The sequence below is a fragment of the Leucoraja erinacea genome, chromosome 3, assembly GCF_028641065.1.
Source record: "Leucoraja erinacea ecotype New England chromosome 3, Leri_hhj_1, whole genome shotgun sequence".
Taxonomy (NCBI): domain Eukaryota; kingdom Metazoa; phylum Chordata; class Chondrichthyes; order Rajiformes; family Rajidae; genus Leucoraja; species Leucoraja erinaceus.
This window is the reverse complement of record NC_073379.1, coordinates 52,776,931-52,792,620: the sequence shown is the minus strand read 5'-3', so window position 1 is coordinate 52,792,620 and position 15,690 is coordinate 52,776,931. Positions and strand designations below refer to the sequence as shown.

The window sequence follows — 15,690 nt, the reverse complement described above, 5'->3', positions numbered from 1 at the left end:
GGGCCTGTCCCACCAGCATGTGACTGCATGCGGCGAGCGCGACCAAACCGGAAGTGGGGGCCGCGCGGAGGTCGAGTGATCCCGTACGAGTTGACGTGAAGTTCGAGCGAAGTCCGCGGGAAGTTCGCGCTAGGTGTACGCCATCAAGACACTGCGTACGGCATCGAGACGGTGCATACGGCGTCGAGATGGTACGTACGCCCATCGAGGTGATGTGTACGGCCTCAATGTGACTGCGGGCTGGCTGAATTTGCCGCGCTGAATTTTTGAACAGTGTCAGTTCGCGCGATGTCGGGACCAGCTCCGCACAACTCCATAGGGCTCCGGCGATCGAAGTGGGACCAGCCCCGCGAGGCCATACGGCTCAAGCGGCCACGTTAGGTCGCGCTTGCCGCATGCTGTCGCGTACTCGTGGGACAGGCCCTTAACTGTTTGTCAAATGTTGGGACGGTCCCTGCCTCAACTACCTCCTCTGGCAGCTTGTTCCATACACCCACCACCCTTTGTGTAGAAAAAGTTACCCCTTAAAAAGTTACCTCTTAAAAATACTTCAAACAAAAAACATTGAAATCATACTTCTACAATGCACTAAAACATGATTTTAATACATCAAATTTCAAAAAGTCCCTAACGTGGGGAAGGGGCACCCCCCTCCCCCCACTCGGTCGCTTCACTGCCTCGCTGGAGTCAGTGATCGCTCAGCCCCCCCACTTTCAAAAACGCTCCGTGGCCCCCGATTCAGATGGAGAACACAGCCAGATGTGACTGGGGAACCGAGGCCAGTGGTCCGTGAAGTCTGGATCCCAATGCTCAGCACTTCATGTTTTGGCGATGGCTAAAGTTACTGATTTGTAATTAGCCTAATTTGTAATTAGTTAACAAAACCTTAATTTATTAATCCGGAATATCCAGGGGGATGGGATAAGTGTAATATTAAAATGACATGCAAGGTGCCAGGCTGTCTGTCACAACATTCAGCCCCGATAACCCATTATTTCCTTCAGTTAAATATTGGGAAGGTAGCATTATTGTCATTTGCCACTCAACTATTATGTTTGTTTACCTCACTGACTATTTCTAATCCCCCCCCCCCCCCCCCCCCCCCACAAATCTTTGACAGGTTGAATAGAAATGTCCCCAATCTCATTGTTTTATTAATTGAACACGTAGATGAACATCCTCAAGGAGTGTAATCAGATGGAAACCGATTCAGATGCAATCTTTAAGAGCTTGTTAAAAGAAGGGACATATTTTAAAGTAGTGACAGAGATACTTGCGGGGCATTGTGTGAGGAGGTTATTATTTATCCTTAGTTTTAGCTTGAACCAGGACATCTGAAGATTTAAAGTTTAATATAGTAATTGTGCTGATACTGACTCCAACCAACACGTAATGAATATCATCCATTCCGGAGGTTTTATTTTTCTTATGCCATTTAAACATCACTTGGATTTCAATCACTTCAATGTAAAAGTAATTGGGAATGGGGAGCATTGGAACCAAAATTTGCCCTCGGTACATATTAACTGTAAAATAATAATGTATGCATGTTGCTAGGTGCAATCAAAACAAAGATTTTTTATCATTGTTGTGTTATGAATACCACAGAAAACATTACGTACTCTCAAGATCACATTAAATAGAATATTATTGCTTAAATATATAGTTATTGGACTTTGCATTTCGGAAAAGTCCCAGCTGAGAGGAAGACAGCATGTTACCAAAAATACTGAGGGTAAAAATGACTTCAGGACAGTTTGTTCGGAAAATGAAGGAAATGGTAACAGAATACATATACTTATACAGCTGAGTGAGTATAATTTTATGGATGAAAAATTGTGTTCAACCAATTGATGACTTCAAAGTAACTCGCATGTTAGATAACAAGGAAGCCAATGAATGTAACAAATTTTGTTATATGGTCCGTGAAGTGCTCCATAAAAGATTACCGCATTAGATAAGCACCTGTGGACTTGAACGCAACAGGTTAAATCCAGGGGGTCAGATATGGGGCTTTATGTGCGGGCCAGATATATTGTCAGTGCAGAGGGGCTAGGAGCAAGGCCAAGTGTGCATCCAGAGTCAAGGTCTGGAATAGTACTAGGTGTGCAGTCAAAGCTGGGACAATGGGAGTGTTCAGCAATGGGAACCCAAGCAGGTAAGCAGCTATGATCAGGGGAGAATAGAGGGCCAGGTGTAAGGCTGGACTCAGGGTCAGGAATGAGAGGTGTGCAACTGGAGTCAAGGTCATGAGTAGTACCAGTTGTGCAGTGAGACCCAGGTTGGTCAACATGGGCCAATTGCTTGATTATAATCTGATTTCCATACATGAATACACTAAGATCATTCATGTGCTGCACCTGTTGATCAGAGCCTGGCTCCACTGTGGAATTAGAAATTAATTTAGCCTAACCTTATTCATAGCTAATCCAATTTAAAGCATAAATATTGTATTCAAGTGCAAGTTAAAAGACTCATTATAGTATGCACCAGATTGCACAATTTCAAGCTGAAATATGCAACAGCTCTGTATCAATGGGAGGGAGGACACCCCCCTTGCATTCACACCCCTCCCCCCTCGGTTGCTATGCACCCTCGGACTTGGTCACAGGTATATTAGACAAAAGCTGTTAAAATGAGTCAATGAAGAAGTTAGTTCCGATTACCACAAATCTGATCAAAGAGCACAGCATAGGAGAGAAGCACAACATAAAAGAGGTTTTGGAAATAAAGTTTCAGAATTTAGGTTCCAAGCAATAAAGCAAATATTGCCACCACTGATATGGCAATGAAAATGAAAATACATAGAATTGTGGGAAGTTGTAGAGACAGCAGGGTTGAGGTTGTAGAGTGGATTGAATAACAATGTGAGAACTGTAAAAGAGCACACAAATATCAATGCTAACATGATTATTTCAAAGAACCAGCTGAGCAAAATTGGCTGAATGGTCCCCATTGGTATAAGGTTCCATGGAAATGTTTCCGTTATGTCCATCATCAGTACTATTTAACTTCAACTACACAAAGAATAATTGTACCTGCTTTGCAACTCTTCGTCCACCAATAAAGGAAGGCCAAAGTCTTTCCACCTCTAGTAGTACATGGTCCAAGTACGCTTCATTTTCTCGTGCACGTTTACGAACATGAACCTGATTTAAAGTGGAGATCCTGAGCATCCGTGTCAAAATACAATAAAAATGGTGTGGTACCCATTGTAATATTCATTATTTCATCATGGATAATCTCAAACACTGGGGATTAGATACAGCAAGCTCCAATGCATGCATTGCAACATTACCCAATTCAAGTGCAAATTGCAACATGAATTACAATGTTACAACTGCCAGTTTGGTATCAGAGCTCTCATGCAGCAGTCAAAGCACGCATTCAGCAGTCATTCATCTTGGCAACAAGCCTGTTAATTTATGCAAATCCTTAATACGGTGGCTACATTCAATATTTTAACTTTTATTATCCCAGCTAAAGCCAGAATCATGCAGATAATATTTCAATGTGCTTAACGTGGAAGCATTACAAATCTAAAAAAGGCAATGGAATCAGCCTTAGCAGTAAAATAATCACTCATTTTAGTGGATGTAATGACCTGGATACAGAGTGTTTCAATATAAAATATATCCTGCTGCCTGATGGTGATGATTTGTTCTGTTGTTATATCCTGTAATTTGCACTGACCGTGACAACGTTTGCACTCCATGAGACTGATCTGCAGAAGGGTACTAAACTTTGATGTGTTCTGTTATCACATACATCTTTGCATAATAATGATGGCTGAACTGCTTATATTGATACTTAAAGCATCTAGCTTGTAACAGGCCGACTGGCTGTCATTCCAACAGGAGATCGAAGACTCCATCCCCAGTATTCCATCACACCCGAACAACTATACCATGTTCACAGAACTGCTGAAAAGGTCAGCCAGGCGACATATACCAAGAGGATGCCAGACCGAGTACATCCCCGGGCTGTCGGAAACATCCAGCGATCTACTGAAAGCCTACCACAGGGCATATCACGAGGACCCTTTCTCCTCCACCACCATGGAACTGGGAGAGATCCTGTTGAACACAGTCGGGGAGGACCGAAGGCAAGTCTGGAAGGAGTTGATAGAAAACACCAACATGACCAATAACAGCAGGAAGGCATGGGCCACAATCTGCCACCTCGGTGAAGACCATACCACACCGCCCACGCTCACAACAGTCACAGCAAACTCAGTTGCAGCACAGGTGGCGGCAAACAGTCGTAGCCAAAATCAGCGCAGACCCACAGGAGTATACTGCCGGACAGTGGTAACAGACCGCCTACAACCAGCCCTTCGACCTAGAAGAACTCGAAGCTGCAATGAGCATGCTGAAACCTGGGAAAGCAGCAGGAATCGATGATGTACTGAAGGAAATGATACAGCACCTAGGACATAAAGCAAAGACCTGGTTCCTAGCAATGCTGAACTCATGCATGGCACAGAAAACAACCCCACCTGTATGGAGAAAGGTCAAGACTGTCGCAATTCCCAAACCTGGAAAGGACCCATCATCCCCAAAGAGCTACAGACCTATTGCCTTCTTCTGCATCACCTACAAGCTCTACGAGAGGCTACTACTCCAAAAACCCAACTATGAAGCTTCCATCTTAAAAATCGAGATGCAGGAAAACAACCGAGAGTCTCATGGGATGGCCACAAACTCTCTAACCACTTCCACCCCGTGTACCTCGGAGTCACACTCGACAGGACACTCTCTTTCAAAACCCACCTTCAGAACACCAAAGCCAAGGTCAACACTCGCAACAACATCCTGCGTAAACTGGTAAACTCAAAGTGGGGCGCTGATCCACCAACCATCCGTGCAACTGCCCTAGCCCTGTGCTTCTCCACAGCTGAATACGCGTGCTCAAGCTGGAGCCGCTCCCACCACACCAAACTGTTTGAGACAGCCCTCAACGACACCTGCCACATTATCACGGGATGCATAAAGACAACGCCAGTCCCGTGCCTCTACGCCCTAGCTGGTATTGCCCCCCCCCCCATATCAGACGATCCATCGTCGCCCAAGACGAGCGGAGAGCACAGGAGATCGATACCAGGCACCCCCTGCACGGGCACACAGCACCTCCACCCCGACTGAAATCTAGAGCCAGTTTCTTGCAGACAGTCCCACCTCTCCAGACAACCAAAGAAACAGCAAGGACCAACATCTGGAAAGATGAATGGAACCAGCTCAACACACGAGCCCACGACTGGATGAAGAGAGGAATCACTCCGACTGAATGCCTCGCCAGCGGGCACGACCTCCCATGGCCAACCTGGAAGACCCTCAACAGATTACGAGTGGAGCAGGGGAGGTGCAAAGCACTTATGAAAGCATGGAACTACCAGGCAGAAGACGCATGCAGCTGTGGAGCAGTACAGACAATGTCCCACCTACTGGAGTGTGACGATGCCCCCCAGTGCAGCCCCCAGGACCTGGCTGAACAGACCCGACCAGCTGTGACCTGCGCCAGATACTGGCAGAACGACATCTGAGATTGCAACGGACTCGAAGAAGAACTTGCAACATGGTGTGTTGTGTCAATACTGTGTTGATTCATAGAAAGTTATTTTTTGAGCCATCACACCATGGATTCCCTAAATTAATGACCAGGCATAATCTCACAGTGCAGGTTAAAACCGAATCACACCGAGTCTAACTCATCCCTAATTTCACATTTTAAAAACGAATATTCAGGTAAATTTAAGTATTTATGGACTTCAGATCGCTTAGATCCACATTCAAGAAAAATAAAATCTAATTTTGTCACTAGTATCTATATGTATAGTGCAGTTCCCTGACGCAAAGCCAAGCCATCTGTGGATGTATCAATATACATTAGTTGAAGAAAAAAGTGGGTATATTTCCTTTTTTAGAATACAAATTCCATGGGAGTGAATTTAATTCCGTATCTCAAATTTTTGGGTAGTGATTTGTGAATTCTGTAAGGACGAATTTCCGTGACCGAAAGGACCATAATATGGGGGATGCCCATACTCAGGAAAGGTTTAACAATGGTCAAGATCTTACCACATACCTCATGCACATGCAAACTAATTGTTATGATGTCTTCTTCTCCAAATTAGTTTTATAAATGGTGGCCCATGAAGTACTTAAGCTGTCCCACTTGGGCGATCTAAGCTGCGAGTTTAGAAGAGTTTGTCCTGGACTGAAGCTCGCAGCATGGTGGACACGAGGTCCTAGGATCTCATATGAGGTGTCTGGAACTCTCCTTCATGCTTGAGGGAGGTTCCCACCTCAGCTAGGTCGCGGAAAAATGTTCAGCATATTGAAACATTTTCCGCGAGTAAACATCAACTCCCGAATTGGTAAAGCTGCATCAGTCTTCAGAAGAATGCAGCCAAAATGGTCTAGTGGCAGGATATCCAAGATGCTAAATGTCAAGCTCTTCCAGTCCATAGTCCTTCCAACAGCCCTCTATGCCAGACGTTCACCTAAGATAGCAATGACATGGCAACCTGGCGGAAGAAGGAAAAGAGGCTGACCAAAACATGGAGGCGAACATTCCAAAAGGATTTGGAAGCCCAGGACACTAACCTATCGAGGGTGGAAGACGTCACACATGACCAAACAGAATGGTGAAAGCTTCCTGCCCAATGCACTCAACAGTGTGGGAGGAACTAAGGCTAAGTAAGTAAGAATCTGAAACTCTCCAGCCCCTAACCCTTATTCCTCATTGACACAAGTGTTTTTATTATGCAATTTTCTATAGGGCGAGGTTTCACAAGAATGCAACTATCGTGTTATAGTTGTACCTGTTATATAGTTACATCTGTATGTACAATATGCAACATTGAGAACATTTTGTTCAAATATGGAATGAAAATATCGTCACAGATAACCATGCGTAGTATTAGTTACAAGACCATCTGCAGGCCCTAGAGACACAATCAACAAAAATATAAAGGGGAGCTATTGGGTCTAACTACATTCAGCTTCAACCATTGAAGCAAACATAAATTTCTACTTTGGTACATTGCCGAGGCCCTCTTGTGGCAAAAACCTTCATGCTTGCTCTGAAGCCTCCAATGTGCATTTTGGGGGAAAGTCAGAAACTGGAAGGTTGTCAAACATACAAGAAATTTCAAATGGGCCCATGAAAGGTCATGATTTCATTAAAGGTCATGACACTTTCCAAAATGTTCTTCCCAAATATACATGGGGTGATAGGCTCCGTGCAAGCATATGATAATTGAATGTGTTTATATATCTCTTTTTAGGCTTAATCCCGGTTTAGATTTGTTTTTGGTTGGTCAGATGTATTCTTAGATCTGGCAATTCTGGACATTGCAACATTGTTTTTGGTTGGTCAGATGTATTCTTAGATCTGGCAATTCTGGACAACTCTGGGATGACACCAACATGTAAGCCACTGAGACAAAGCTATGGGATTGTGAAAGAGGCAATCTGAGGAAACAGTACAACGTAGCACAGAAAAGCAGAAGGGACAGGCGGATAAACATTAATAAACAGTTTGCAATATTAAACTCTGCAAAAGAAATGTACAGGCTACAAAAGGAGGAAGGAGGCACACTGAAACAAACATTCCATTAACATACGCACTCTGATCAATAACAACAACTAAAGGTCAATTTTATTCTACAATAGTCCATGTCTTATAAATAGTGAGGGTACCTTGTTTGATCCAGCGAGTACAATTGTGAAGGAAGTCAACAGCGATGCAAGCGCCTTAGGAATGAGTGCTGAAATAAAGAGTAGGAGGTGCTGTGCTGCACAGGTGCTTTCTGGAAATGGTACGTCCTTTATTTTGGAGATTAAGCTGATTATAAATTACAAAACAAGTTTATTGACAAGTTGATAATCCAGACATATTCACCAATACTTAAGAACCAATACCCTTGCCAGTCTTGATCCTGCCTTCACCTCTCTTCCAGCCCACCCCCACACTACATTCAGTCTGCAGGGTCCTGACCAGACATGCCATCTATCCATGCAACTAAGAATTATCTCGAGTGGAATTTATATGGATTCTTAAATGTGTGGTAAGGCGAATTATACTTATTGAAGCATTTCTGCCCAGAATAAATGCCCACAATCCAGTAATGAACTGAATATTAAATGTCTGTTGAAAACACTGGATTACATGGCCATGTTCTGAGCAAGATAGTGATGTTTCAGTTGGAGTGATTCCACTGTCAGTCCACATCTGGAGTTTTACTTCTGGGCATCAGACCTTCGGAAAGATAAAAGCCTTAAGGGATATTTTGAACAAATCCGGAACAGTGCAAATTACAGCTGTCATTTCGGATTGAGACATCTTTACCAAATAGAGAGTAATTGAAAAAAGTTCACCTGAAGAGCTTTTACAACTGAGAAGATTTGTTTTTAAACTGTTGCAAAAAAACATAAAGATAACATAGAACAGTACAGCACAGGAACAAGCCCTTTAGCCTGCAATGGCTGTGCTGAACATAATGCCAAGCCCAACTGTTATCTGCCTGCACATAACACATTTTCCTCCATAGGCATGTGCCTATCCAAAAGTCTCTTAAATGCCACTATCGTATCTGCCTTCATCAGCATCTACGGCAGCTTGATCCAAGCACTAACTACGCTCTGTAAAATACATTTGCCCCACATATCTCCAATAAACTTTGTCTCTCCCACCTTAAAGCAATGTCCTCTACTACTTGATATTCCTATCCTGAGAAAAAGGTTCTGTCAGTCTCACCCGTCTATGCCTCTCATAATTTTATATACTTCTAACAGGCCTCCCCTTAACCTCTGGCACTCCAGAGAAAGCAACCTAACCTATCCCTGCAGCTAAGATCCCCTAATCCAGGCATCATTCTGGTATGCATCCTTGGAACCCTTTCCAAAGCCCCCATATCCTTCCTGCAATGGGGCAACCAGAACTGCATACATTACTCCAAATGTGGCCTAACGAATAAATCTGCATCATCAGTTCCTGACTATTATACTCAATGACTTAACCAGTGAAGGCAAGCACACCATTTGCCTTCTTTACCATTCTATCACTATATTGTTACTTTCAGAGAGTTATGGACTTAGATGCCAAGATCCCTCTGTATATCAATGCTGTTAAGAGTCATTACATTAATTGTATATTTTCCCCATTACATTTTGCCTCCCATAAAGGCAGCACCTCATACTTGCTCAATTTAAACTTGATCTGCGATTTCACCACCCATTTCTGTAGCTGATCTATAACCCACTGTATACTTTGACAATCTTCTCCCAGCGGTATCATCTGAAAATTTACTAACCAACCCATCCACATTCACATCCAGGTCATTTATATATATATATCATAAAAAATTATCTCCAAATATCAGGACTTGCATCCTTTGATTGGAGACTAGACATCATGGTATTTAACAATGTAACATAGGAATTGGTAGACGACCACGGTCTATCTAGTATTCGGGTTTTATCATCATGGTGCTTTAAAGATAACGCGTCAATGAATAGTCGACTTAAAATCAGTTTATATTGGTACAGGTGCACAACCTTTTATCCGAAAGCCTTGGGACCAGACACTTTTCGTAATTCAGAATTTTTCGACTTTCGCAATGGAAGATTTTTAGCGTAGATTTTAACGGCTGGCGCGGTGGTAGAGTGCTCGGCTCATATCCGCAAGCTCGCGAGTTTGCGCCTCGATCCCGGCAGTTACTCGATCGCGAGTTTGAGTCTTCAATGTAGTTTTTTCTTGCAGAATAGGAAAGAATAGGGAGAGGGTTCTCTGCGAGATGATCTTAGTGCAGGAGACAAGTGTAGGAGAGGTGTACTGACTGTGTGGGCAGAACTTTGGAAGTGATTGCCCACCATTCTTAAAAGCCGCTGTGTCTCCCTGTCCCTCCAACTCCAGAGGAATCCGCTCCCCGATGGGCCGCTACGGCTACAAGTGGCAGTTCGCCCACAGCCCGAGCTGCGCCCCCTCATCCGCAACCCGGGTTCCTCTGGAGTTGGAGTGGGGCTGGGCTAGAGTTGTTGCTGGCTGTGAGTCTCTGGGATCTCCGTGCTTGCAGTCGGTGTCCCGTTGGTCCTGACGTCTCCGGCCACCCCCCTGGAATGGAGCTGAGACTGGGAACTGTACCGCCCTTGCCCCCCTCCCTCTGCAACTGCAAACAACCCCACAGTTCCCAGTCTCAGCTCCTGTACAGGGGGGTGGCCGGAGTCGTCACAGCCCGAGCTGCGCGCCCTCATCCGCAACCCCAAGACGAACCTTGCACACCATCAGCTTCTGTCCCTACGGGGAGTGTGTTCCTCTGGAGTTGGAACGGGGCTGGGCTGCTGCTGGCTGTGGGTCTCTGGGATCTCCGTACTTGCAGTGGGCCTGGGGGTCGGTGTCCCGTTGGACCTGACGTCTCCGGTGACTGGCACTGCATCACACCTGCTGGCAACTCCGACGTGAAGACAGTGCAAAGCCCCCGCGCCGGTGCAATGGGCGGGGAGCTGGAGAGGGGAGGGAAGGGGTCACACACATGGCCGGGAAGCAGAGGGGTGTAGGTGGGGTGAAACTGAAGGGAGCGACAATCTGCTGCTGCCTGTCCGCTGAGTTAAAAAGTTCCCACGCAAGACTCACGATACACTGTGTATCGTGAATCTACCGTGGGAACTTTTTAACTCAGCGGGCATGCAGCAGCAGATTGTCAATTATTAACCCTCCCGCGCAATATACCCTCACCTTCTCGTTTACGAATGGGGATTTAGTTCCCCTTTCTTCGAGGACCGACCGGAGGTTCCGCTGTCACCTCTGCGGGCCGCCCTCGGTGAACGTCTTCAAGGACCTTACTTAAAGGACCGAAAAAATGGCCGTTATTTGGAGCTTTTCGTTATTTGGAACTTCGGATAAAAGGTTGTGCATCTGTAGTGTATTTAAACAATATAAACAAATGACATGAGAAAGTATAAGCTTTCAGATGCAGTAATTCTGTTGCACAGTAGCTGTGAAGTGATGCCAGTCACAGGCATACACTGTTATACCACCATAGCCAAATCCCCTGATTCACCATGTCAATGCAAGCCTCACTGGCATAGAGTTTTCACAGGTTTGAGTTGGTTCCCAATGCAGACTTTTCATTTTTACTTCGAACAGCAAGTGCCAACTACACAGCTCAAGACAAATGAGGAGGACATTTACCTCATCCTGTTAAAAGATTATCTGACAGGGCTCACCCTTCATCCACAGTCTGGAGACGCTCATTGATGATGTTAAGCAGTTTTTCTTTCGCTTCCAGAGCCTGAGACAACCCCGAGGACCAACCCGACACTTTCACATTCACAGGAGTGGAGATCAATCCTATTAATTGAATAACATGTAAGGAATGAAAATGCATCAGAATTATTGGACCAACACATCCTTCTGCTGGGATTTGAAGATAAGCTGCCTGTGAGGTCCATTTCATGCATCAGACCATTCCTGGCTTCACTGCCAGCATACTTCAGAATGAAAGTCAGTGGCACCCCAGGACACTGAAAACGTGCACTTCCACACTACCACCGGACTCAGCTTTGAGTCCAGTTGTGCCGAGCCAAGGGGCCAGATATAAGTTGCAGCCAATCCCTCTGCTTTAAATGTGCTGCAACAAAGTCCTAGATCCCACTTATGGTCAAACAATTATTTTAAATGTATTTGTAGGTCTTAAAAAAAAAATTTTTTTAATAATATTCTTTTGATTTAAAAAAATATTCCAACAGCTTTTTAACGTCCCAAATTGTCAGGAAAAGGTTGTATGGGCGAGTTATGAAGGCCAAAGGTCTATCAATGCTCATGGACCCTTCTGCTTTACCAGACAGCAGTTGCAGCCTAGCCCACAGCTTTGTTCATCCAACCAGGCTACAACATACAGGTGCTGTAACGGACATTGTTTTAGAGATAGATAAGATCCCATCTTATAATTTCATAATCTTGAATTGATATTTAGTCATCATCCTTGATTTGAAAAGACAATTACTAAAGCTAATGCTAGCTTTTCCACAGAAACAAACTTCACTAGCTGTCTATATCCTCAAATCCTGCAAACTCCTCCGCACCTTCTTTAATGTTGTTATATCTTTCCTCTAAAGTGGCAATTTGAATAATTGTGTGCAGGATGCAGCACTTTTGACTGGCATTTTAGCACAAGATCTCGGCAATTACATTTTAGCCAATTAAGGAGATCAACCCATGTGCCTTATCTATTTATCCACTTATTTTCAGGCACACCTCAAGGGAACAATGTTCCAATACATTTCTCAGTGAGTTACTATTTCTTATGCATTTACTTTTTTGTGTACCATCCGCAAATGCATAACGCGCTATTCCCTGTTTAAATCTAATTTGCCACATTTCTACTTAAACGACGAGTCAATAGACAATAGGTGTGGGAGTAGGTCTTTCAGCCCTTCAAGCCAGTATCGCCATTCAATGTGATCATGGCTGATCATCCCCAATCAGTACCCTGTTTCTGCCTGGACATAGAAATTAGGTAGGAGTAGTCCATTCAGCCCTTCGAGCCTGCACCGCCATTCATATGATCATGGCTGATTCAATGTGATCCCGTACCTGATCATCCCCAATCAGTACCCCTTTTCCACAAGGGCCACATCTATATCCACTGAAATATGCGCCAATTTTTAAGAGCCCTCTCTCTACCAGTGAGTTCCAGAGCTCTCTCTCGTGAAAGGATATCCACTGAGCACTATTTTTAAGAGCCCTCTCTAGCTCTCTCGCGAAAGCATCCGGAGAACCTGCCTCCACCGCCCTCTGAGGCAGAGAATTCCACAGACTCACCACTCTCTGTGTGAAAAAGTATTTCCTCGTCTCCATTCTAAATGGCTATCTCCTTATTTTTAAACTCCCCCAACATCGGGAACATGTTTCCAAACCCTTAACAATGTTATATGTTTCAATGAGATCCCCTCTCATCCTTCTAAACTCCAGAGTGTACAAGCCCAGCTGCTCCATTCTCTCAGCATATGACAGTCCCGCCATCCCAGGAATTAATCTTGTAAACCTATGCTGCACTCCCTCAATAGCAAGAATGTCCAACCTCAAATTAGGGGACCAAAACGGCATACAATACTCCAGGTGTGGTCTCACTAGGGCTCTGTACAACTGCAGAAGGACCTCTTTGCTCCTATATTCGATTCCTCTTGTTATAACATGCCATTCGCTTTCTTCATTGCCTGCTGTACCTGCATGCTTACTTTCATAGACTGATGAACAAGGACCCCAGATCCCGTTGCACTTCCCCTTTTCCTAATTTGACGCCATTTAGATAGTAATCTGTCTTCCTGATTTTGCTATCAAAGTGGATAACCTCACATTTATCCGCATTAAACTTCATCTGCCATGCTTCTGCCCACTCCCCAACCTGTCCAATTCACCCTGCATTCTCATAGCATCCTCCTCACAGTTTGCACTGCCACCCAGCTTTGTGTCATCTGCAAATTTGCTAATGTTACTTTGAATCCCTTCATCCAAATCAATGATGTATATTGTAAATAGCTGTGGTCCCAGCACCGAGCCTTGCGGTACCCCACTAGTCACTGCCTGCCATTCTGAAAGGGACAATAATCCCTACTCTTTGTTTCCTGTCTGCCAACCACTTCTTTATCCAGGTCAGCACTCTACCCCCAATACCATGTGGCCTAATTTTGCCCACTAATCTCCAATGTGGGACCTTATCAAATGAAAGACCAGGTTTCACTACATCCACTGGCTCTCCCTTGTCCATTTTCATAGTTGCATCTTCAAAAAAATTCCAGAAGATTAGTCAAGCATGATTTCCCCTTCGTAAATCCATGCCGACTCGGACCGATCCTGTTACTGCTATCCAAATGTTCAGCTATCTCATCTTTTATAATTGACTCCAGCATCTTCCCCACCACCGATGTCAGGCTAACTGGTCTATAATTCCCTGTTTTCTCTCTCCTGCCTTTCTTAAAAAGTGGGATAACATTAGCTACCCTCCAATCCACAGGATTTGATCCTGAGTCTATAGAACATTGGAAAATTATCACCAATGCATCCACGATTTCTAGAGCCACTTCCGTAAGTACCCTGGGATGCAGACCATCAGGCCCTGGGGATTTATCAGCCTTCAGTCCCATCAGTCTATCGAACACCATTTCCTGCCTAATATGGATTTCCTTCAGTTCCTCCGTCACCCCAGATCCTCTGGCCACTACTATATCAGGAAGATTGTTTGTGTCCTCCTTAGTGAAGACAGATCCAAAGTACCTGTTCAACTCATCTGCCATTTCTTTGTTCCCCATAATAAATTCATCTTTTTCGGTTTTCAAGGGTCCAACTTTGGTCTTAACTAATTTTTTCCTCTTCACATACCTAAATAAGCTTTTACTATCCATATAACCATATAACAATTACAGCACGGAAACAGGCCATCTCGACCCTTCTAGTCCGTGCCGAACACGTATTCTCCCCCAGTCCCATATACCTGCGCTCAGACCATAACCCTCCATTCCTTTCTCGTCTATATAACCATCCAATTTATTTTTAAATGATAAAAACGAACCTGCCTCCACCACCTTCACTGGAAGCTCATTCCACACAGCCACCACTCTCTGAGTAAAGAAGATTCCCCCTCATGTTACCCCTAAACTTCTGTCCCTTAATTCTCAAGTCATGTCCCCTTGTTTGCATCTTCCCTCCTCTCAGTGGGAAAAGCTTATCCACGTCAACTCTGTCTATCCCTCTCATCATTTTAAAGACCTCTATCAAGTCCCCCCTTAACCTTCTGCGCTCCAAAGAATAAAGCCCTAACTTGTTCAACCTTTCTCTCTAACTTAGTTGCTGAAACCCAGGCAACATTCTAGTAAAATCTCCTCTGTACTCTCTCTATTTTGTTGACATCCTTCCTATAATTAGGCGAACAAAATTGTACCCCATACTCCAGAATTGGCCTCACCAATGCCTTGTACAATTTTAACATTACATCCCAACTTCGATACTCAATGCTCTGATTTATAAAGGCCAGCACACCAAAAGCTTTCTTTACCACCCTATCTACATGAGATTCCACTTTCAGGGAACTGTGCACAGTTATTCCCAGATCCCTCTGTTCACCTGCATTCTTCAATTCCCTACCATTTACCATGTACGTCCTATTTTGATTTGTCCTGCCAAGATGTAGCACCTCACACTTATCAGCATTAAACTCCGTCTGCCATCTTTCAGTCCACTCTTCCAACTGGCATAAATCTCTCTGTAGACTTTCAAAATCTACTTCATTATCCACAACCCCTCCTATCTTAGTATCATCTGCATACTTACTAATCCAATTTACCACACCATCATCCAGATCATTGATGTACATGACAAACAACAGTGGACCCAACACAGATCCCTGTGGCACCCCACTAGTCACTGGCCTCCAACCTGACAAACAACCATCCACCATTACTCTCTGGCATCTCCCATTCAGCCACTGTTGAATCCATCTTGCTACTCCACCATTAATACCCAACCATTGAACCTTCTTAACCAACCTTCCATGAGGAACCTTGTCAAAGGCCTTACTGAAGTCCATATATACAACAACCACTGCTTTACCCTCATCAATTTCCCGAGTAACCACTTCAAAAAATTCAAGAAGATTAGTCAAACATGACCTTCCAGGCACAAATCCATGTT

At 44.3% G+C, this 15,690-nt stretch overlaps 1 protein-coding gene across 5 annotated transcripts in view; it reads right to left on the bottom strand.

Moving 5' to 3' along the window:
* Nucleotides 1-15,690, bottom strand: part of LOC129695590 (uncharacterized) — a 104,724-nt gene that overhangs the window by 39,214 nt on the left and 49,820 nt on the right. For all 5 annotated transcript variants that reach the window (XM_055632675.1, XM_055632678.1, XM_055632676.1 and 2 more), the window contains 3 exons: nucleotides 11,229-11,352; nucleotides 7,704-7,848; nucleotides 3,039-3,149 (listed from right to left, as the gene is read on the bottom strand). In XM_055632675.1, the coding sequence (XP_055488650.1) occupies nucleotides 3,039-3,149; nucleotides 7,704-7,848; nucleotides 11,229-11,352 (380 nt within the window). The remainder of the gene's footprint in view (nucleotides 1-3,038; nucleotides 3,150-7,703; nucleotides 7,849-11,228; nucleotides 11,353-15,690) is intronic.